The following is a 22,202-nucleotide window of genomic DNA, read 5'->3' on the forward strand; positions in this document are numbered from 1 at the left end:
GTGTGTGAGAGAGAGAGAGAGAGAGAGAGAGAGACAGAGAGAGAGAGACAGAGAGAGAGAGAGAGATCACTATTTGATACTGATATGAATCCACATGCTCAGGATATAGCTGGACGCGAGCTATCTGCAGCCCCATCACTTCAGGTGGTCCAATTGGAAACACGACTGTGGAAACTGTCGACACATGAACATTAGCATGGTGTTTGTGGATGCAATCATAAACTGGGGTTCGAGCCTACGATTGGTAGATCTCGAGAATTTCTGCAATGTGGTCTCCAGTCCCTGAAACCCAATGATCACCAGTTCCCCGGTGTGAAATAAGAGTCAAATGAATAACTATGTGAGATCAAATCGATCATACACTGACAGACATGTACAGACAGACAGACAGACAGACAGACAGACAGACAGACAGACAGACAGACAGACAGACAGACAGACAGACAGACAGACAGACAGACAGTCTATTTGCGTAATATCAACCTTGTGGTCTATAATACAGTTATACAGCTATTTAACCGATGTACAGTGGTCAACTGGGTCCAGATGTTGTTTGGAATATATCAAGGCAGTACAATATATTACCTGACTGTTTCTTGATTTGAGGATTGATTATAAGGCTAATGGACCTATACACTTTTCAAAGTTGTAAGAAACAGTTTTCACGCCAACATTCGTAATGTTTACATTTGAAAAAGACATGATCCTCATCTTCAATTTCCAAGGCATTACATACTGTACACAAATAGTCTGTTATGGGGACATCTTTCTTACATCTAAATTTGTTGTTGTGGGAAATTCGTATTAGATATTCGTTTTTCAATTCAGTGATGTACGGTTCCAAGTGAGGGTCATATTTGAATTGTGAATAATGTTTCAGAAATGTTGAGCTGCACAAATATTATGCCAAGTCTGGTAGGCTATATCTTTAATGCGTTGTTCAAAGGTTAGGATGAATAGCTTTACATCGCCAACGCCTTGGTTTAGCCATACATGTGAAGATGAGAATACTCGCCCTCCTTTGTCAACCAGACCCTCAAGACCACCCTCCATCCAACCACCCAGAGCCCCAGACAACAATCAGCTCCCTTCACCATCAGGTGCAAACCACATCAGAGACCACCCAAACCACTCCATCAACTGGAACAACATCAAAATCTTAGAGAAGAACCAATCAGACTAGAAAATTACGCAAGCTACTAGAGGCACTCCACATCATGAAGATTGAACCAGCGATCAACAGAGATGGGGGCTACCAAATCCCACTCGCAAATCATCACTCGATAAAATAATTCTATATCTTCAATCCACTTTGTTATAACAACACTCTACTGGCTTCCAATCTCCTAAACCCTACTCCTTATTAACTTCTGGCTTCCCATCAGCTTGTGTACATCAACCCCATTAATTGTATAAACAACTCATCGTCTTCTCATTCATTGTAACAAGTCATGTATATATTCCTCCACAATTTCATTACCCTGTACCATTTGTTCGACAACGACATTAGTATCTATGTCGAAACGTCGCACTGAATAATAGAAGTTGTATATCCATAAATCATAGTCCTCATTCTTCCTGGGGTATTTGTTCTTAACAATGAAATACAGGCTTTGTTTGCTTGTTGTGCAAGGGTTTCACACGCTTTTGTCCATGTTATTCTTGATGAAAACACAATTCCAAGATATTTATAGTAAGTAACAACCTCGATAGGTTGATTACCGAAGAACTAGCAACAATATTAAACAGTTTGACTGCACGGTTGATATCCCCATCTAAATACTCCAGGAACTCAGAGATCATCACTTTGTCAGAAGTAAACACATCAGTGAAATGTTGTCTATCACTATTGCTATAAATGAATCTTGGCACTTTCAAGAGGGGTATCCTAGGCGCAGCTTGGCTTGTCATAAGCTCAATGACGTCACTAAGATGACATGATATAGGGAGATGATCAAACTCTGATCTCGGTATTACACTCATGTGATGTGAAGTCTATCACCTGGGTTCCTTCCATTGGTAATATGAAGGCTGAAAACTTTGCACAAGTTGAGGAGACTACCAAAAGTATTTGTTTGTTTATCACATGATACTCTTTTCATGTCAAAACTGTCTTCTCTATAGTCTTCCTGGAGTGGCAAATGTTGAGTATAAAATGTTAAAATAAAATCTGGATTTTCATCAGTCCGTGCATTAAAATCACCAATAATCATACATTTAACATCATCTAAGAAGTCGGATATAATGTGTAGTATCTTTTTCTCAAGAGACGAAATACCATCATCATTTGAGTCTGCGTACTCATATGCATATTCTGGGTGTATATACAAAAGAAAAACAAATGTATTTTCACAAAATGGACTTATTTAGAGAACAATTATGTTGGACCATTGATCATAGAATCTCTGGAAGTGAGAAGAAATATTTTGTTTAACACACACACTGATCCCTCCTGAAGATCTGCCACGATCACCCACACGGCTAGCATCTGAAATAAAGCATTCATAATGCTGGAATATATCATTAAGTTTAACTGATAAGTCAAATGAGTGTTGACACATGGTTTCTATAAAGCAAAATATATCAAATGTTTCACAAAATTTGCAGATGTCATAGTTTTCTATCTTTGCTCGTAGACCATGAATATTCCAAGAGAGAAAAGATATCAAAGCAGAGTCACTGTGACTAGTTTGTGTGTTGTCCGTATCATGTGACTGCCCATACGTTTTATCATTTATCATTTGCTCAGTTTGTGTTGTGTCACAACTACTAGAATTAGTAAAAGGCTTGGTTATTCAGCTTAATCTGTTCATTCTGTGTAATATCTGTGTCTTGTCTGGAAGCTGGTAGCCCGAGGCCACGACCGAACCCCTAGTAGGTTGATGTCGACTGGCTTTCTTGGTGTGTCGAGGCCTGTCTGCAAGGGGACCTCGTCTCTCCCAATGCTTTCTCTGGCCGACTTGCTTGATTTCTCTGCTTGAATCATCGTAGGCATACACTGTCCCTTCAGTGATACGTTTGTCATAACTGAGAAATGAAAACTTTCCTTCACTTCTGGCCTTCTCCATCACTAGGAAAAGTTGGGACCTCACCAACCGTACCCTCACAGTGGGATCTTCGGACACACGATATTGCTTGTCACCTTTGAGAATTTGTCTGGAAAATTTTACCACTCTTTGTTTGTCTTTAAATTTAACAAAAATTGGTCTGTTGTTTCCTTTAGTATTTAATCTATGTGCCCTCTCGATTGGAACTGTGTCAATATCTTCAATAATTTCTTTGTCTTTACAGAATGATCGCACTTTAGACTGTTTGTTCCCACGTTTCACCCCTGTTCTCTGTCAATCCATAGAACATCAAGTTGTTGCGTCTTGAATGAGCTTCAAGTGTGACAACCTTTTTCTCCAAAAACCCAGTTCTCTCAGTTAAGTTATTGTTTTCATTTTTCAAGACATTAAGTTTCTCTGTAAACTCACTTGTAAAATCATCAAATTTCCTATGAAGCGTGTTGATAGAGTCTTTGGTGGCCTTTAACGATACACCGAGGTCTGCCATTGTTGTCAGGTTATCTAGTTCACAGGAAACATTCTGGCTTGACAATCTAGTCTGGCTGATTGGCTAGATGGTGGATATCGTCTGGGCGGACCACGGTTCCTTTCAATGTCCCCACATGTCATCAAGAGCGTCATTAAGAACAAAACCACAGCCTGCCTGCTGACCGTCTCCCACCCGGTAACGTAATAACGGGGAATGCCATGAGGCTCGCTTGACTGGTTGGGAAAATGTTCCAACTCCCTGTCTCCAGACTTCTAGGGACACCCCCATGGAAATATGTCTGTTCCACAGTACCTTATGTAACCAAAAACTATGTTCCTTCCCTTGAAGAAGGTCTTTGTAGGTTTTAATCAGCCAGAAATGACCGCAGGTAAACAAGGTACGAATACACTCAAGGGACGTCACTCATGTCTTTGATTGAGGGGACCCTGAAGTGTAATAATATTATACGGAAGTAGGTGGAATTGGCAAGAGATACTCACGTTGGTTAATAATCATCCTGATGTGTAATCATATACTGGCTTCACAATTATGCACCATTAAGCACCCAACAGCACCGTTACACAAGGTCGTGATATACGTTCTTCAACTGACAGGATTTCAGATTAAATGATTTTCTTCAGTGATTTTACCATAATTCCATCACATGAATTGAATTAAAAGCTCATATCTCAGTAACGTTACCATGAAGGATGTGTGTCTTTTCAGTTCTCCGTAGTCGTAAGGGGAAATCGTACAATGTCATTTACAATGATTGTAGAGATTTCCATTGATTGACCCCAGAGACAACTGACTGACCCACCAGAGACAACTGACTGACCCACCAGAGACAACAGATTGCCCCATCAGACACAACCGTGCAAACAACCTCATGGGTCTCCAAATATCCATGTTTACATTAAGATTCATAGTGATAAAATATTGCCCAAACGACATCTAGGAATCACCTCTCCATTAGTCAAGTTTATTTCAGTTGAAGAGATATGTCTTGAGCGATGACGATCCATGATTTTCCGGGTAAGAATTGGCCTTCAGTAACCCATGCTTGTCGTAAAATGTGACTAACGGGATTGGACGGTCAGGCTAGATGACTTAGGTAACACATGTCATCGTATACCAACCGCATAGATCAGTGCTGTTGATCACTGGATTATCTGGTCAGGGCTTGATCATTTGCATAAATAATTCCGTATAACTGAAATATTGCTAGGGAAGCGTAAAACCTCAATCACCCACTCACTAATATTTCTCGAATATAAGACATAATTTTCAAACGAGGATTCATAAGACTCTGAGTGAAAAGTTCATTCATTTGCAACAGATCAGCGAACGCACATTCGCGTAAAATGTCAATGGACACAAGGAGATTCATTTCTATCATAACCTCTTCTCGAAAGGAGAGGTTTACTGCTTATTTAAACAAGATACATACTTCCACTTGACAAGAAATTCTCCCCTATTTAGAGTTGCAATTACTTACATGTACTGAAGTTGATGTCCACATGGGACTTCCATCCTTTCATTTTGTCGACACCTTTTATGAAGAAATGGAATACACATCTTGGTTTGTTCTGCCTCAAAGAGTTGTCAGAGTATTCGTTTCACGTCATACATGAACGTAACAGTTAACACAGTTTTACAAATCACTCGTCAGATTTTGGACCGATCAGTTTTTACAGATTCTAGACATTATTTCCGATCGATGGTTTAGTTTTTCGAGGTAATATATTTCCTTGCTTTTGCATGTATGATTACAACGCCACAATTGTACTGGTAAAACATATATCTGATGCTTTTTCACATTCAGGATATTATTCAACATGTCTTTTAAGGTATACTTTTCCCTAGCCTTTGCGTGTGTTACTACATAATCACTATGTAATCGTCATTTACAAACACAATAGTCAGGGCCTAGATTTTCGAAGCTCTCTTAGAGCTCAGACAGTCGTAAGTGTCATGCATTACCATTAACTTACGGCTACTCGAAAATCTAGGTCCAGAATCGTAAAATATCTTGAGTGAGTTTTACGCTGCTTGTAGCACTAATATGGCAATATCATGGCAGAGGACATCAGGAGTGGGTTTCACACATTGTACGCTGTAACCACGTAACTAGCCCTCCGTCCCATTCCACTAGTTGTACTAGTTGTAATATTTCATGACGGAGTTGCTTTTGTTGAATGGATATTTTGGGTCATGATTGTTGTTCAGCTGGAACATTGCTGAGTGCGGCGTAAAACTAAACTCTTTCACTCGTTTTTATTTCCTAACTGTCTGATACACACCAACGGTTTGCACAGGTTCTGTCCCCTATTTACAAGCAATATCCGCTTGTTATAAGGCAACTAAATGGATAAGATCATAAGGTGACTCTGTGTCACAAGCGATTACATGGAGGATCAGTCCAGCTCCATTGTGAAAAAGTACCCACTCTCTCAAGAATATAAATCACATTGTTATTATAATTAAACATATGTAATAATAATTATAATTTCTTCTCTGCAGGGCTAATATAAGTTGATGACAAGGCAAACCAGTACATATTTTGGAAGGAACATATGAAATCCTCGTTGATACACTTCTTTTCTCTACATACAATAAAATTAATTCATTATACAATTATGTTAACATTACAGTGGAACGATCAATGTACTAACTGAACATTACTATAATGATTTAAACACTGAAAGTGATTTGTCGTAATGTTGTCTGATAAGATACCTACCTACTTAATAATACGCCTTAGTAATATAGCAATAAGCAGCACCCTAAAGATCAAAGCATGTTACAGTACGATCAAGTGTGTATCTGTAACATCTGTATAACTAAAGGACATGCATACAGTTTAATTAACGGTACAAATACTAGTATATAAGACGAGCTTCAACTGGCAGGTCCACCCAAGTCTCCCAACAGTGGAATCGGCTCCCTTGAGGTAAGAACATCTGTCATGTCCGACTTCCATTTTGACATTGTTTGTGAGAACTTGGCACATATTTGGAACTTGTAGCCCTCTCACGAAATATTAACAGTGTTAACAATATTGAACATAACAACTGAAATCTGTACAAACTAACCGGTAACTTATTGTCAATCGGTTTTAGACCAATATGATTTATACAGTCACCTACCTGTGGACAATGTAACAACTGAACATTTTGTTCATTTGAGATGGGAGCTCCAACTGACTTAACAGGGACAACCCTCCTTTCTTCAAAATTCACTTTACAATTTCATATAATGTCAAGACTCTAAATAATTCACGATTTACTTGCAATAGTAGCCTAAATGTGTAAGCAGGATACTGAACGTCCTTCAACCACAGTGAAAGTAAACATATGAGCTTAATGTTCTGGATTCCCTGATTTACGGGGTAAAGTCATTTGAGAAATTATATTTAAACAGAAACCATTACTGAATACAATATCTCGCTCTTTCCAATTCTCGATATATTATAGTTTATTCAGTTTCCATGAATGTGTGGCGGCTAAGAGATTTAATGACAAAGCAGACTGTCAGGTCCAAAATATCAATTCCAATAGTCTACTTGTTTGTTCAAGTTAGGCAGGACAACTGGAAAGATTACAACCCTGACTTTGCATGAATACAAGTTTGATATTTTAACGATTTTTATACAGTGAAATAATACTGTCGATATATAATACGTTATTTTTGGAGATATGAAAGATTGATCATTTCCCTAAATACAAACGAGATATTCAGGGATGTTTGGAAAAGTACCTCTATACATATAATGTTACTTATCTCGAAAAGGACTTTCTGACAAAACATTCAATTTAAGCATTAAAAGGTGCAGAGTGATATCAGACGCAGAACAGTTCAATATTCAGTATAATCCAGTGTTTACTGTTTACGACATACAGTCCCAGTATATATATTGATTTCCTATATTATACAGTTTTCTTTTATGACCTATATATGTACACAGACCCAGGTAACCAACACTAGTAGTATCTACCTTGATAGCAGCATGGCCTCTTCGTCTCACTTTAGGCTGGCACCATTGTAGTGTCTCTACATTTGACAATGGTTCCTTCTCAATTCATTTTCTCTCGTTCTGAAACATTGCTCATAATTCATAATAGTGCATTCATGTAACGTTTGTATGATTACTTCAGTCTATATGTATTTTGTGGTATAGAGAATTATACGTCCATAATTGGAGCATTCCGATGTTAGAAATGAGTAAAAGTTTGTGTAGGTTTATTCATGATTGTAAACCAAAAGTCACTGTGTTCTGTAACCTGATTGGTCAACTGCTGTACCCCTACTCGATGTGAACGAGTGCAGACAGTAAAACCCTTTGGTTTACTTTCTTGATCACAATGTCGATAAACATCATGTGTTGGCCAATTTCCGGGTGTTATTGAGTATTTGAAGCACGGGAATATTTCATTTGAAACACATGATGTTTATCTCCTAAATACATTCGTATGCATATTGTTTATTTACCCCGTACATCCTGCACTCATTTCGTTTTCCAAATGAAATTGTAACTTGGAGTTCTGGGTTTCCTGGTATTTCTGAAACATGTTCCAACATTACATGATTATCTGTACAGATACGTTGCACTTAATATGCATCTAACAACATTCTATGTTGAAGTGTTTATGGTATAGAGTCATAACAGCTTAGTGAAATGTACACAAGGGTTTGTAGGATCAAACACTTTAACATACGTTGCTATAATTACAAGTATATGTGGTTGTTTCGATAGGTGTGGTTCCTATTTTTCAAAATGTACTTGCAGATGTAGGCTAAACTGTCCCCGTTATTCGAATATAATACAGGAAATAAAGAAGTCTGATTTCATGACGTTGACAGATCTTCCAGTATCACGATGATGTGGACCGTAGTTTTTCTGGGCGTCTTGGGCGTCTCCACGGCGTTTGTAATGATGCCAGAATATCAGAACTACATGCTTCGACTACACAACGAGGGACGCCAAATGATGTACGAGGGAGATTTCCCCAATGAGTACGGAGATGGAAACTATCCCTTTTTCGTGAGTAGTTGAAAACATGTCCCTTTTCATGACATTGCACATAGCATTTCACAATAATGCCAATTTGATTACGTATATGTTTAATTTCCTCATCACTCGCACTTGTCAAAAATCTGCAGCACTGAATCCTTGAAACATTTGACGTGAAGAGTAATGGATTTTGAAGCCGTTTTCAAGATGAATACATACTACCCAACAGTTTCGATTCGCAATTACTATATGTTATGTTACATCGATGATTGATTTCTCCTCTAGCAGTGAGGAACCAACTGCAAACCTAACTAATGCAGATCAATTGCACGATGATCATCTATCAAATTGCTGAAAATCATGTGCAATTATCGTGCATGTAAACAACTGCGTTGTGGTGTAGAGTTTCCTTGTGATTTCGCCATTTTTTATTGATTTTCGTCATTTATTGAATTCATGACAATAATCTTTTGAACGTTACGAATTTGTCCTATTCAACGTTACAAATGTGTTGTACAATATATCAGTTCTTGTGTAAACAGTACCTTTATACAGTATGGAATATTTTGAAAAGTTTAGCTTAGAAAAGGTTCCTGAAGAAAGTGGCTATATTTACACTAGTGAGTCTCAACATTTGATGGGCAGTATATGCGTGCATGTAGGTAATGGTATATGTGTACGTGAATGGATTGGAATAATAAGGATGCTGCTTGAAAGAACACAGTGTTGGTCGGATAATTAATCATAACAGGTTATAGTGTTTCCGTTATGTTATTAAGAAGACACACACGGAATATCTGCACTAAACGATGAGATGGAATGTCCATAAAATTCCCCAAAGGAAATTCAGAAAAGTGGATTGCACTATATTACTTTGAAGGTTTCTTTTGGATTAGAAGAACTGTTTATTTATATTTTTAACACAGCGAACATATTTAGGGTCATCCTGTCAAACAAAATACCGTTTTGGAATTTTGTCAATACTTGAACATAATACATCCTGTGCATTCGTTTCACATTTCTGACATTTCAAGTCGATTATCGAAAACTGGTGTACGAAACTGTGGGCCCAAATAAAGTCTAGTAAGCGTTTAGACATTTTGGTACTGGTCTTGTAAATGAATAAAATAGCCTCGTAAACATAAATACTCTTTGTTGCAGAGATGGAACGACGAATTGGCAAGAGAAGCCCAGAGATATGCAAACGGATGTCAGTACAGATACTCGTCAAGACCTGGATACGGCTGGAACTTCTACGTTGAGCAGTCGTCTCGATCACAGGAAGAGATCATGAGAAGAGGCTTTCAAGCTTGGAGGAACGGAGTCGACTCATACCGCTTCAATGACAGGGAATGCTCTCCTTACGAGGGCTGCTATTACTCACAGGTAATGTTGGGAATCCAAGGTTCCTTTTTACGTACATATACAAATATATCATACAAATTTCTCTTACGTCACACGTGGGGCAAAACTGACTTTACGCGATTTGCGAACTGTGCCTGATGTTGATTCTATGGTTGGTAACCCGTATACCCGGAATTAGTAGCCTATAAGGTAATGAGCTGTACCCGGTGCCCGTCTCAGTACCCGGACTCGTTATGAGCATGTGACTAATAGATTAAACAATGCAATATGTTATTCTTTTAGTATTAAAAGGTTGTAATGTCTTAGCAGATTTAGACATAATTACGGTCACCTCTTTTGTGTATATACATATATTACCTATAAAGTTGTAGCGTCCGGCATGAAGAATATAATTTACCATTTGTGGCAAATTTGAACGAATTCACATAAAAGTGTATCCGGTTAGGGTAATAGGGGGTTGGATACCTGGGTACAAAAGTTGGACCAGCCCTAATCGACTCCTAAACAAAATCAAATTAAACAGATTTCAGATTGGTTTCATTTTTATACTTGCAATCCCTTTCTGTATTCATCATATAGATGAACTGGGAGGAGTACAGGGAATTTGGCTGTGCAATGAATAACTGCCCCTACATGTCTCAGTTCCAAGGTTACAATGACATATGGTACATGGTGTGTTACTACCAGCCCTGGTAAGTATTTATAATTGAATTTCCCTGCCTGTGTGCGGACATTCACGGCCCACAAATTCCTTTTTTTTTCCAATTTCCAGTTGTTTGTGCATGCAGCTACTTGTTCATATAACATAATAGTGAGTTTAACGCCACAGCTTACAACCAGAAACTGTGTGGATCATGTCATTCGAGATTATAGTTTCACAAACAGTAGTCCATGTCTGGTAATCAGAATACATGTACTACACTCAGGGGGAACTGATGAAATGACCTCGATGATGGACGTACACACACTTCGGAGTCTATCTGCATGTGTAATACGCACTGTGTTGTGTGATATAAGCTGTTAGATGTTGCATTCTGACTGAACGCCATGGTATTGTTAATGTGCTACTCAACAATAGCGATATTCATATCATTAGTATTCTTCATTTCATCTCTTTGGTGTATTTCAGTTATAACGGCCTTCAAAGATACATTCCATCACAACAAAAACATCCTTTCTAACACATACATGTAATGAGTCTTATGGCATGTTTCAGGAGTAACTGGATGAGAGAGGATGCTTACCAACCAGGTAAATGTAACCATTTTGAAATTCAACTACTGGGTTGTCTTTACTTTTGTGATACAAGTCACTGCAGTTATTATGTATTTCACTTCTGGTCGAAATTTGGACTACAGAAGGTGGTTGAATACTTTCCTCATTTATTATCTGTTCGTTCAAAAGTGAGGAAATTTGGCACAGTAGAAAGAATATAGTATCGACTTCATGTTTATCTTTTTGGTCATAAGGAATAGCACATATGTTCACAATTTATATAAGGTATACTTATATATAGATGGACAGGTAGATGGATTTATAGATAGATGAAAATATATGCGTGGGCGTGCGAGTGTATATGCATATTCAGGATGCTATCGAAAAGTAAGGAATCCGTCGTTATTTATTAGGTCATTCAGGCATTTAATGTTTGTTTGTTTTATTTACAGGGAAATAGAGGCTTCGCAGGATAGATACTAATGGACGACTTTCAACCGGATGCTGTATGCTCGAAGTGTTTAAATAAAGCAAAGTGGTTGCAAAAGAAGCAAGCACAAACAATGCAGACATTGTTATATGTTATCTGAAACAGAGTTGAATTGAGATTGTGCCAAGGTCAAGTTAGTTCGCGCCAAGATTTGCTCCCGTATTTGAAGGTCATGTGATAGCCAGGGTTGTGTTTTCCTCATCATGATGTTCTCCCTAAGGTCAGTTTATCTCGTGCCAAAGTCCGTTTAGGTCGTGCTAATTCAGTTTAGTTGTACCTAGTTGTACCTTACACCCCTCCTGCCCCTCCGAATCTGTGGCCGTGATACCACTACTCGTCACAGCTGTCGCTCACACACCTAGCTAATATCACCGAAACGTTTTCAAACTCAACTCATTCATCCGCTCGGGGTACGTTTGGCTAGTCCAACAAGTTGCACCCTTAGGTCAGCCTATGACTGTCCAATGGTTGCTTCGAATGCCAACCTTGTCAGCACAGAAACGAACTGTGATCATGGATTTCATCAAAGAGGTAAATGTCTAAAGTCTGATTCACTTTTCTATTACACTATGCTGATGTAACAGGAATATAGCGTTCAAAGTGGGGTTGAACCAAACTCACTCACTCAGCACTCCGCAAATGAAGTGTTCATGTGAAACTTCTGGAGAACCGGGTTGTTTGGGCACACGATAACACAGCACGAAAATCTGTCATTCGGGAACAGTGCCAAAGGGACTCACTCTATTTCTAGTGAGTGGGGTGGTTTTGTGCCGTTGCTAACAATATCAAGGATGGGGGACATCAGAAATGGGCTTAACACATTGAACCCGGATCTTCAGCGTGACGAGCAAGCGCTTTAACCACTGGACTACCCATTAGCGTCTCCCTGAATCTTGAGTTCATCACATTCTCAATCTTACCAAAACAATATCCTTCATTTAACGGTTGTATTCTTACCTTTCCGTAGATACTTTATGATTGAAACGTGGAAAGAAATCATTAAACTACACACATGCAGTGCAAACATCAACAAGAAATAACATACACCATGCATTGGTTTCCTCAATAAATAATGGCAACAAAATCCTGTTAGTAAGTGCAATGGTAGGAAAAAGAAGAAAACATATGCTGTTTTCATGGAAATATATCCAGGCTAAACACGAAGCACAAAATACTTTTTTGTTAGTCGCTTGACGATTGTTTTGGTTGCTTGAACGATTTTTGTGGCTCACAGAAGTTATCTGAAAGTTATGTTTGATCAAGGTTACAACATTCAGTACCACCGAGATGTTCCTCATGATGGACGTGTGGCGAACGTTTCCACATTTGACGCGTCAGAGATGAAAGTATATGGGGTGCAATTCCCTATATAGACTTGTACTAAATATTCTTGTGTTGCTTGTGTTTGGTGGTGGTGGTTGTGTGTGTGTGTGTGAGAGAGAGAGAGAGAGAGAGAGAGAGAGACATCACTATTTGACACCGATAAGAATCCACATGCTCAGGATATATCTATATAGCTAGACGCTCACTATCTGCACACCCACTGAGGTGGTGCTTTCAGTAACATGAATGTGGAAACTGTGTACATTTAAAAAATGTAACTGCGTATAATTACATAGTTACATAAAATGAAATAAAAATGATTCTAAACATTATCAAAGCACTTTGCGTGAAATTTGCTGCTCTGTACGTGGCACGTACAATGAATTTACTCACTTTTTGACACCTGCAACTTACACATCTGACATTAGAAATTAAAGAACGATTCATTTTTCTGTGGTCTCTGAGTACTGCAAGGGGAACTGTTTCTTCAGACGCATAGACTACAGAGCACGCTTGGGAAGAAATCGAGCGAAGTTGACGCTAGCTGCATTAGGACAAGCTTTGGTTCAGACATTCCCCAAGTTTCTCCAATGTGACGTCGTTGTCAAGCCTGCATCCAATGGTGGACAGACATGTTACTGAATTTGTGAACCGACGTTTAAAACGTGGCATAACAACAAATGATACACAGTAACTTTATTCCAGAAGTATATATGCACATCGCAATCCAAGTGCAATATTCCTGCTCTCGACTCCTCGCACCTCAGACTATTTCGCTCATGACGACGTGCATGCGTGTGTATGTGTGACAGTTTGTACCAGTCCAAACCAGTACCATGGTGCAATTAAGCATGAATACTCCACTCACACACATTATACTCACTCCGACCCGACCAGACAGGAACCAACAAATACTGATAATTTCAGGTTCTTTTGGTTTGACGGGGATCGAACCCGATCCGCTCTCATGCTGTAACCACTACACCACCACTCCGCTCATGCCACATATTATCCTCAATGTGAAAATAATAGCCCGTATTATACTATTCTACCACATACGTTTAAATGTCACCCCATGCTCCTCTACAACCTCCGTCCGTCCCAGCTACGTCGATATAATCACTGAAGACTTTTCAGTGGCTGATAATTTACATTCCGATACGGATGAACTTTGAATAAGGAGGTCTTAACCCCAAAGTGTTCGCATGTGATAAAACTATATAAACTTGTTTGCAGTAACCCCAATACATTTTCGGCCTTCGTGTCGTGAAAAATGTCAATGTTGATAATTTAACATTTAATTATTTGCAAACAGATGGTTGACGGTTCCCTGAAATGATTTATATGATGTGGTAGTGAATAATTTTAAAGCATCGCTGAAATGGTTTCGGTCCTGTATTTTGATTAATTGTTGATGTAATTTTCAGCTGATCAGTAATGTTTTGCAACGGAAACAAGTACTACTTCATTGACTCATGGCAAGCATTTACCAATTATACAGATTCTCAACGTTAAGAGTACTTTGTTGGAGTGAGTGAGTTTAGTTTAACGCCGCACTCAGCAATATTAAAGTAATATGCCGGCTGTCTGTAAATAATCGTGTCTGGGCCTGGCTATCCAGAGACCAACAACATGAGCATCGATCTATCGGGATTCGATAACACGTGTCAAACAAGTCAGCGAATCTGACCATCCGATCCCGTTAGTAGCCTCGAACGACAAGCATGGGTTACTGAAGACCAGTTCTAACGCAGATCCTCACGGTTTACTTCCTTGCGCTGTATACTGATGCGAGTATTCCAAGATCGGGTGATATTATTAATACTTATGACGATCTTGCAAAGGAAGTGATGTGGATGATATAATATATAAGGTAACCTACATGAAAGTCAAACGATGATCGTAGAACAGTTTGTATGTAGCCTTGTGATAGACAATCGATGCTTTATGAATCATACCACGTCGGACTGAAGAAAAGCCAACGTTCCTTCACTTTCGGGAATTGTAAAGCGTGAGAGAGTAAGTATTGTTATATACCGCTTACAGCAATATTTTAACAACATCACGGGACACCAGAATGATCTTCACACATTTTAACCACTTGGGGAATCGAACCCGGGTTTGGAGGGTAACTAGCGCACAGAACAATCATAAGATTACTCCACCGCCCCACTTGTAAAGCGTTTTCAGACAATATGATATCGTAAGCTTCAAATCAACGAATATTTGGTCGTTGCCATCATGGTACTGTCCACTCTACTTTTCAACATAAAAAAAGACTAGTATTCCAAAACGCAATATTTTAATGATCACTAACTACTTACATCTGTCACAAAGACCCAACCAATCAACACTGTAACACTTTAAGCTTATTACGCTTTACGCAATATTCCAGAAATAGCACGGTGAGGGACACCGCAAATGGGCTTCACACATTGTACCCATGTAGGAAATCGAACCTGGATCTTCAGCGTGACGAGCCGACGCTTTGACAATTAGGCTACCCCACTGTCCTTCTCAGTCGGTCGACTTACACCGACGTGTTGTGTGAGACATGAGAGACAACTGTGATTGACAGGAAAGCATTTCACTAAGACGAGAAATGGACATAAGTAGCCCGCTTGTGCTTACTGAATGCTGAGATAAACCATCATGAGGGTAACATAAGCAATTAGGATCATATCAATATGTTCATTATATCAAAGTTAATGTTAACATCGATATGTGCAATCTCCTTCAAATTCAAGTTACGTAAAGTGGGCAAAAACGACTTACTTAGCGTCTCATCAGTGTAGAAATGGTGTTCCGGTGGCAGTGGAAATGTGCAGCCACTTGTCGTTGAGACATTCCCTCACGGACCATCCCATTGGCCACGTGACTTTGTGCAGACGTTAGCCTTGGCATGCTATCCGTTTCAATAGCCGTTTAATTTTTTTAACGATCGCAACGGCAGGGGTTGAGTTTTCTAACGTGACAGTGTTGTGTGGCATTCATTTGCTCTGTTTCTCTTTCCCGGAATGCTCGTGCAACAACGTATTGCACGTACCAAAGACGAAATCAATGACGTCACGGAACATGGCACGTGCATGCATGTTGGATGCATGTCACTAATCTCTGAGCTCAAATCCTTCGTGTCTACACAGGTTTGATAAATTTAGATTTTAAATTTTGTATGCACAGTTTCTTTATGTGCCTAGAATATTTCTGAAACATTCTAAGGGATACGTATTCATTTCTAATCCTGTTTAGAATAGGGCGATGATTACGGTATTCTACAAATAGAAATAAATCAAATATTGGATTTTAAGGTCAACAATTTCCGGTAGTGTCCAAGCTTTCCAGTTATTCTTTGTTTTGCTAAATGTTTGTCAAGGGTCAGGTGTTTTGAGCTGTGTAAATACATACTAGAGTATACTATGATCGTGTCCGTGCTGCGGAAATGAGAACAACAGCTGAAACATGAGAATCAATTTATTACACCTGCAAAGTATTTCCGGACATTATTTAATTGACATTCTAGAAGTCTGTGAGTCAATAACGAAGTTCAAGCCCATCCCAGGTGTTCCCCGCCGTGATATTGCTGGAATATTGCTGAAAGTGGCGTTAACCGAAACTCACTCTCTCAAAAACCATGAGAACTTCATTGCATAAATTCTTACATCGTTATCAAGCTGAAGGTGATGACTTTATAAACGTGTAAGAATCTATAACGAAATACAATAAACTATACAACAAACACGTTCTTAGTAGTATATACAACGTTGTAATCGTCCAATCTCCTGGCATGTACACGTTAACAGAAGTGGTAGTAAAATGCTGATGCTGGCAGCATTTCTGTTTCATAGTGAGTCTTGTTTTGGTTTTTGGTGTTGATTTTTCGTGTGTTTGCATTTTTTTGTTATGGCTTGGTGGGGTGGGGGTGGGGGAGTAGGGGTTGTTTTGGGTTTGTTTTGTTTTGGGTTTTTTGTTGACGGGAGGTTGGGGGGTAGGATTTATATTTGTATGTGTGTGTGTGTGTGTTGTTTGTTTCGTTCTCTCTCTCTCTTTCTCTCTCTCTCTGTGTGAGTGTGTGTGTGTTTTCTTGGTAGGGTGGGATGAGGAAAAGTGGGGGTATGTAGTAAGGTAGGTACACAACACAGAAGGCAACTCACGTAGGAATCTCGGCAACATGGTCAGATTAGGAGCAGGGCAAAATGGACAGATATGGGATGATTAATAGAGGAAATACTCAGGTACTAGTATGTAATTAAACCCTTAGACAAGAATTGCAAAGACTTATTGGGCGCGGAATATCTTCATCATTGATGAAAGATGCAGAAAACGAAAGACGTTTAAACCTGTGTAGGGTTCACGAAAATCAAGGGGCTTTTTTCTTTTCTGATGAAATATCTCCCAAACTGTGAATAATGTGGAGAAAGAATACCGTGAAACCTATCTCCCAACGCCCAAAACATAACCCAAAATTTCACAAGTGTAGTGAAGCAATTGTGTATTTTCACTGGAAATGTGAAGACTGAATCGTGTTGACATCTTAAATGGTCACCTCCTTCCAAATGCCCGGCAACTGTACGAAGATAACTGAATTTTCCAGCATAATACTCAGCGACCCAAACCACACAGCGGGCTACACAGTGGTTGTCGAACGAAAATATTCAAACGCTAGACTGGTCCAGCTACAGCAAAGATTTTAAGCATATGAGAATATGTTGGGACTAATGAATGACAGAATAAACGAAGGAGGACTTAGAAATATTGCGGATATGAAGAAGCAAGTGGTCGAATAATGGGATATGCTGTCACACGATTGCCTGCAAACTTTGATCGGTAGTGAACCTAGGCGTATTCAGTCGTGCACTGCAGGACAAGGAGGACTCACACAGTAAGATACTTAGACAGTAGAAGAATCTCATCTCAACATATTCATTAAAGTAAACCTTCTATAGTCCACATACATGTATTACATATTTGCCGAAATAATTTCTGCAAGGAGGTCTCACAAAGTACTGAAAAGACATTTAGACGATAAGAAAGTCATAGCTCAACATATTCATTTACGTAAAACTTCTATAACTTGTAGTAGATATTTGCCGAAAAACTTTCACAAATACTATACAATTTAAAGTAAATACTAAGATGTGATTGGGTGAGAAGATATCGACAACGAATCACGAAAGGGTGATGGACAAGTGTTACACTCGTTTTTATTTTGAGAATTTAGAGCCCATGTGGCTTCGGCAAAAACAATACAATCACAGTATTTATTTCCAAAATTCCATTTGTGTTTGATTGTAAACAGCTTCAGCGCAAAAACGTGGCAATTTTAACTTCTTCTTTTTGTTTTAGAAGCGTTTGAAGAAATAATCGCCAAAATGTCACCAAGAAAACATCGTCATAGGAAGCTGGGGAGTCGCAGTCTGCAGTTGCCTAACATTTCAACGCTCATCAAAGCACCATATCTCTCCTGCTGACAAATTTCGCACAAGATCGCCCGAGAAGTGGTCGTCTAAGAGTTACCACTCAAGCCCAGGAACGCTACATCCGGTTTACTCATCTGTGTCGTCATCATGCCAGAGCCGTGGAGACTGCACACGACATCCCTGGTTTGAGAAGTATTTCCAAGCAATATGTTAGGAATCGATTGCGTGAAGTTGGGGTTCGACCGAGCAGACAAGTTGTTTTGAGAGACTTCCATCGGCGTAATGGTTTGTGGGAGTGTCCAAGTGTCCGGAACTGGAACCTTGGAATCTGGAGGTGTGTTTACGTGTTTACCGTCAGAGAAATTCGACAGGTCGACAGATTCGGTGAAGACAGTGTCATGGTGTGGGGTCAGATATCCAGCAAACACAGATCTGATTTAGTGGTGGTTCGGGGGACTTTGGCATACAGTCGGTACATCAACGAAGTCCTTGCATGTCACATGCTTCCGATTATGTAGCGATCGAGGGAGTTGTTCCAGCATGGCAACGCTACTTCATATACAGCATACGTCACGATCGGCTACCTCGCCTGTCATGGCCTTCCCGACAACCAGATCTAATCCCCACAGAACAACTATGGGATGAACTCGATCGACGTTTTCGGCAACATCAAAACACGCCTGAGACACTTCCACAACTGATCATAGCATTGCAGGGAGAGTGGGGAAGAATTCCGCAAGAGGGACTTCGACGACATATGCAGTCTATGCCGAGACTGTGCCGTGCAGTAATTGTTGCCAATGGTGACTATACAAAGTACTGACTTTGGCACCATCTTGTGGACACAAGTAAACAGAAACACGGCAATGTAGGCTACCGTTGTGTTGCTGAACTTTTTGTCTACGTACGGGCGAATTTTCACTTTTCAACCTTTGAAAATACATGAAATAGTTGCTCTTAAACTAACGCAATAATTTAAAATGACATATGCGTTACTTATATTCAAGAGTGCATATGGTTGTTTTTAAAATATGCATTGGTTCCAGAGATATGAAATACCTCGTGGATTATAACATCGATGAATTAAGGTTGGTCAAGAAGGCACGAACATGGCTTGATGTCTTAAACAGTGGTCTCGGCCAGTGAGTAGCCTAGTGGTTAAGGTGTTCGCTCGTCATGTTGGAAATCATGGTTCGATTCCCCACATGGGTACAGTGCGTGAAGTCCATTTCTTGTCGTGCTATTGTCGGAATATTGAAAAGAACGGCGTGCAACTAATCTCACTCACTCAGACAGGAATAGACCACGAAGTGATAATGACCCCTTGATGCCGGTACTTTAACAAGATGGTGTCAGGTTATATACGACAATCGCTGTCGTTAAATGCGAATGTCTGTCTGTGACTGTTTCCCAGCAGGCTGGCGTACACACGCACCGGCCTGACCGAACAACAGTCCATGACATTAAGTGTATTGCGGACATTGGTATCATTATGTCTTGGCAGAATCATTATACAAATATGAGGGAATTCTCCAATAGACATAATTTTCTTATAATCTATCATCCTGGAATGTCGTGCTTGACGGAAACGTTTTTTCAAAAGTTGTTGTTACTTTAATCAAGCATTGTGATCAAGCTGTAAACCTCATCCAAATCCCAAGGAAGGCCATGTTACCCCATTTTCGCCTACTCCTCAATATCTTACAGATCAAGAAAATCGATACAAGCAGAAACTTGTATTCAGTCCAAACTACATTGCACAAGTTTGCAAGACGCTTCAAAGACCCAAGTTTGATTCCCAAAATGGGTTCAATGTTTGAAACCAGTTTCAGATATGGCAAAATGCTTCATAAATCCAGACTCACTCATTCACTCACAATTCCACGGAGCAGTATTCTTTTGGATTAAGAGCAAAACGAGACAACCACTGAAGCCAAGAAAGTCAACACGCTAATATCAACAACTCATTAACGAAATATATACATATACTGAATAACGTTCCATTTAGCATAAACAGGTTTAAGTATTATCATGGCCCTTTGTTAACATCCTTGTGTCTACGATCCGTGAAGATCCGGGTAAGAGGCGTCTAACGGGATCGGGTGGTCAGACTCGAGTTGGTTGATACATGTAATCGTATCTCAGTTGCGTAGACTGATGCCAATGCTGCTGATCACTGGATTTTCTCGTCCGAACCCGATTATTTACAGACCGCCGTCATATAGCTGGAATATTACTGTTTGTGGCATGTTTAAAATCACTCTCATTCTTTGTGTCTACTGCTAGATGTGGCTGATCAGGTCTCATTCCATTTCACACAATCTTCAGTTTGCCAGTGTTTCCATGCTAACAAGCTGCATATACCCCACTAAGAATATCATCGCAGGTATCAAAGTATGAAGGACTTTCCTGTTGATGAATTAAACAAAACTGTCTAACGCGCTCTCATCAAGTGTATTCCTAAATACGGTTTAACTCCAACAGCCAAGGACTTCATTGGCAGGCAGAGTATGTTCTTGCATTTGCGATTCAGTGGAGGTGGGTAGTGGAGTTACAGAGGGGAACAGAAAGCCTTGAAGGTTATCCAAGGTGAAAAGTGCGTTTAGGTAACCATAAAGGTTAATGTCGATCAGATTTTGTTTTTGGTTTGGTTTTCTTTGTTTTTATTTTTGTTGTTGTTTTTGTTTGTTTGGGGGAGTGGGGAGAAAGTGTGTGCCAGGGTACGTAGCATTGAGTGGACCTCCCGTTATGTAGTTTGTTCCGGCTTTTGGATATTCTGATGACACTTTACCTTGTTGAGATCATAGTTAAAATGGGTCTCAGCACGATCAGTAATTGTAATTTATCAGCCACATGTGTTTTATGACTGTTGTCATTATATTGTAATATATACTTAAGTTGCGTAGATTGAAAGAAAACGGAACTTTTCACAATCTGTTGGAGACACATCACGCTATATCAGAATGAATCTGTAATATGATAGGTAATATGTATGTCAGCAATAACTATCCGTCATCAGTTGGAATTAATCATCGCTATGAATGTTGGTTATCGCCCAATGACCATCTCCCGGTCACAGCTGTTACATCCGTGACCACTGACGTAAACAATCATATAGAGTTTCAGATTGTTCTTGATAAGCGTTTCCAGTAGAATTTCTCAGGGATATGCGTTACAGAAACGAAATTCCAGATTCAGTATGTTATTTAGACCATTCTACATCTTGTTCAAGCTACACATGTTATATATAGGCAGAATTTCCTTCACTTGAATATGTAGATGATTGTTAGATATGCCTACAATGCAGATGGTAGAAGTCCAGATCCCATGTAGACTGCAGGACAAGAATGACCAAACCCGCGACCTTTATTAAGGATCATCATCCAGCTGCAACGAGTTGATCCGTGAACCCTCTGTGCACCATGAGGTCATTTGCTTGTGGAAAAATAAATGTCAAGATCTGGAATTTGAATACCGTGTGTGTACCCTTGTTATAAACAAATCAAGCGGCGCTGTGGTGAGAGAACAAAAAGCTTTAGAATATTGAGACACGACTTGCCTTTTACAAGGAACTGACGGTTATAACGGACTGATTTTATGTTGGTTTGGTGTTGTTTGGTTTGTTTATGGTGTTGCATTTGATAGTTGTTTTATGTTCGTTTCTTTGCTTCGTTTCTTTGTTTTGTTTTGGTTTTTTTTTTTTTTTTTGATTTTGCTATGTTTTTGATTTGTTTTTTGTTTTCGTTTGTTTGTATGTTTGGCGTTTGGGGGGTTGTGGGGGTTTTTTTTATTTTTGTTTTGTTTTTTGTTTTGTTTTTTGTTTGTTTGTTTGTTTACTTTT

General features: G+C 39.3%; 1 protein-coding gene across 1 annotated transcript; it reads left to right on the forward strand.

Annotated features, from left to right (window-relative positions):
• The first annotated feature begins 6,442 nt into the window (after positions 1-6,442).
• Positions 6,443-11,699, forward strand: LOC137291438 (peptidase inhibitor 15-A-like). The gene is made up of 6 exons (XM_067822788.1): positions 6,443-6,490; positions 8,401-8,581; positions 9,713-9,937; positions 10,496-10,608; positions 11,133-11,167; positions 11,584-11,699. The coding sequence occupies exons 2-6, from the start codon at positions 8,417-8,419 to the stop codon at positions 11,589-11,591; spliced, it is 546 nt and encodes a 181-aa protein (XP_067678889.1). The 5' UTR covers positions 6,443-6,490; positions 8,401-8,416; the 3' UTR covers positions 11,592-11,699.
• The last annotated feature ends 10,503 nt before the right edge of the window (positions 11,700-22,202 follow it).

The sequence above is a fragment of the Haliotis asinina genome, chromosome 7 (assembly GCF_037392515.1).
Source record: "Haliotis asinina isolate JCU_RB_2024 chromosome 7, JCU_Hal_asi_v2, whole genome shotgun sequence".
Classification (NCBI taxonomy): Eukaryota; Metazoa; Mollusca; class Gastropoda; order Lepetellida; family Haliotidae; genus Haliotis; species Haliotis asinina.

Coding starts and splice junctions, on each gene's coding strand:
- LOC137291438 (XM_067822788.1), top strand. CDS start 8,417: ATGATGTGGACCGTAGTTTTTCTGGGCGTCTTGGGCGTCTCCACGGCG. Junction 8,582..9,712: donor ATGGAAACTATCCCTTTTTC/GTGAGTAGTTGA, acceptor TCTTTGTTGCAG/AGATGGAACGACGAATTGGC. Junction 9,938..10,495: donor AGGGCTGCTATTACTCACAG/GTAATGTTGGGA, acceptor TTCATCATATAG/ATGAACTGGGAGGAGTACAG.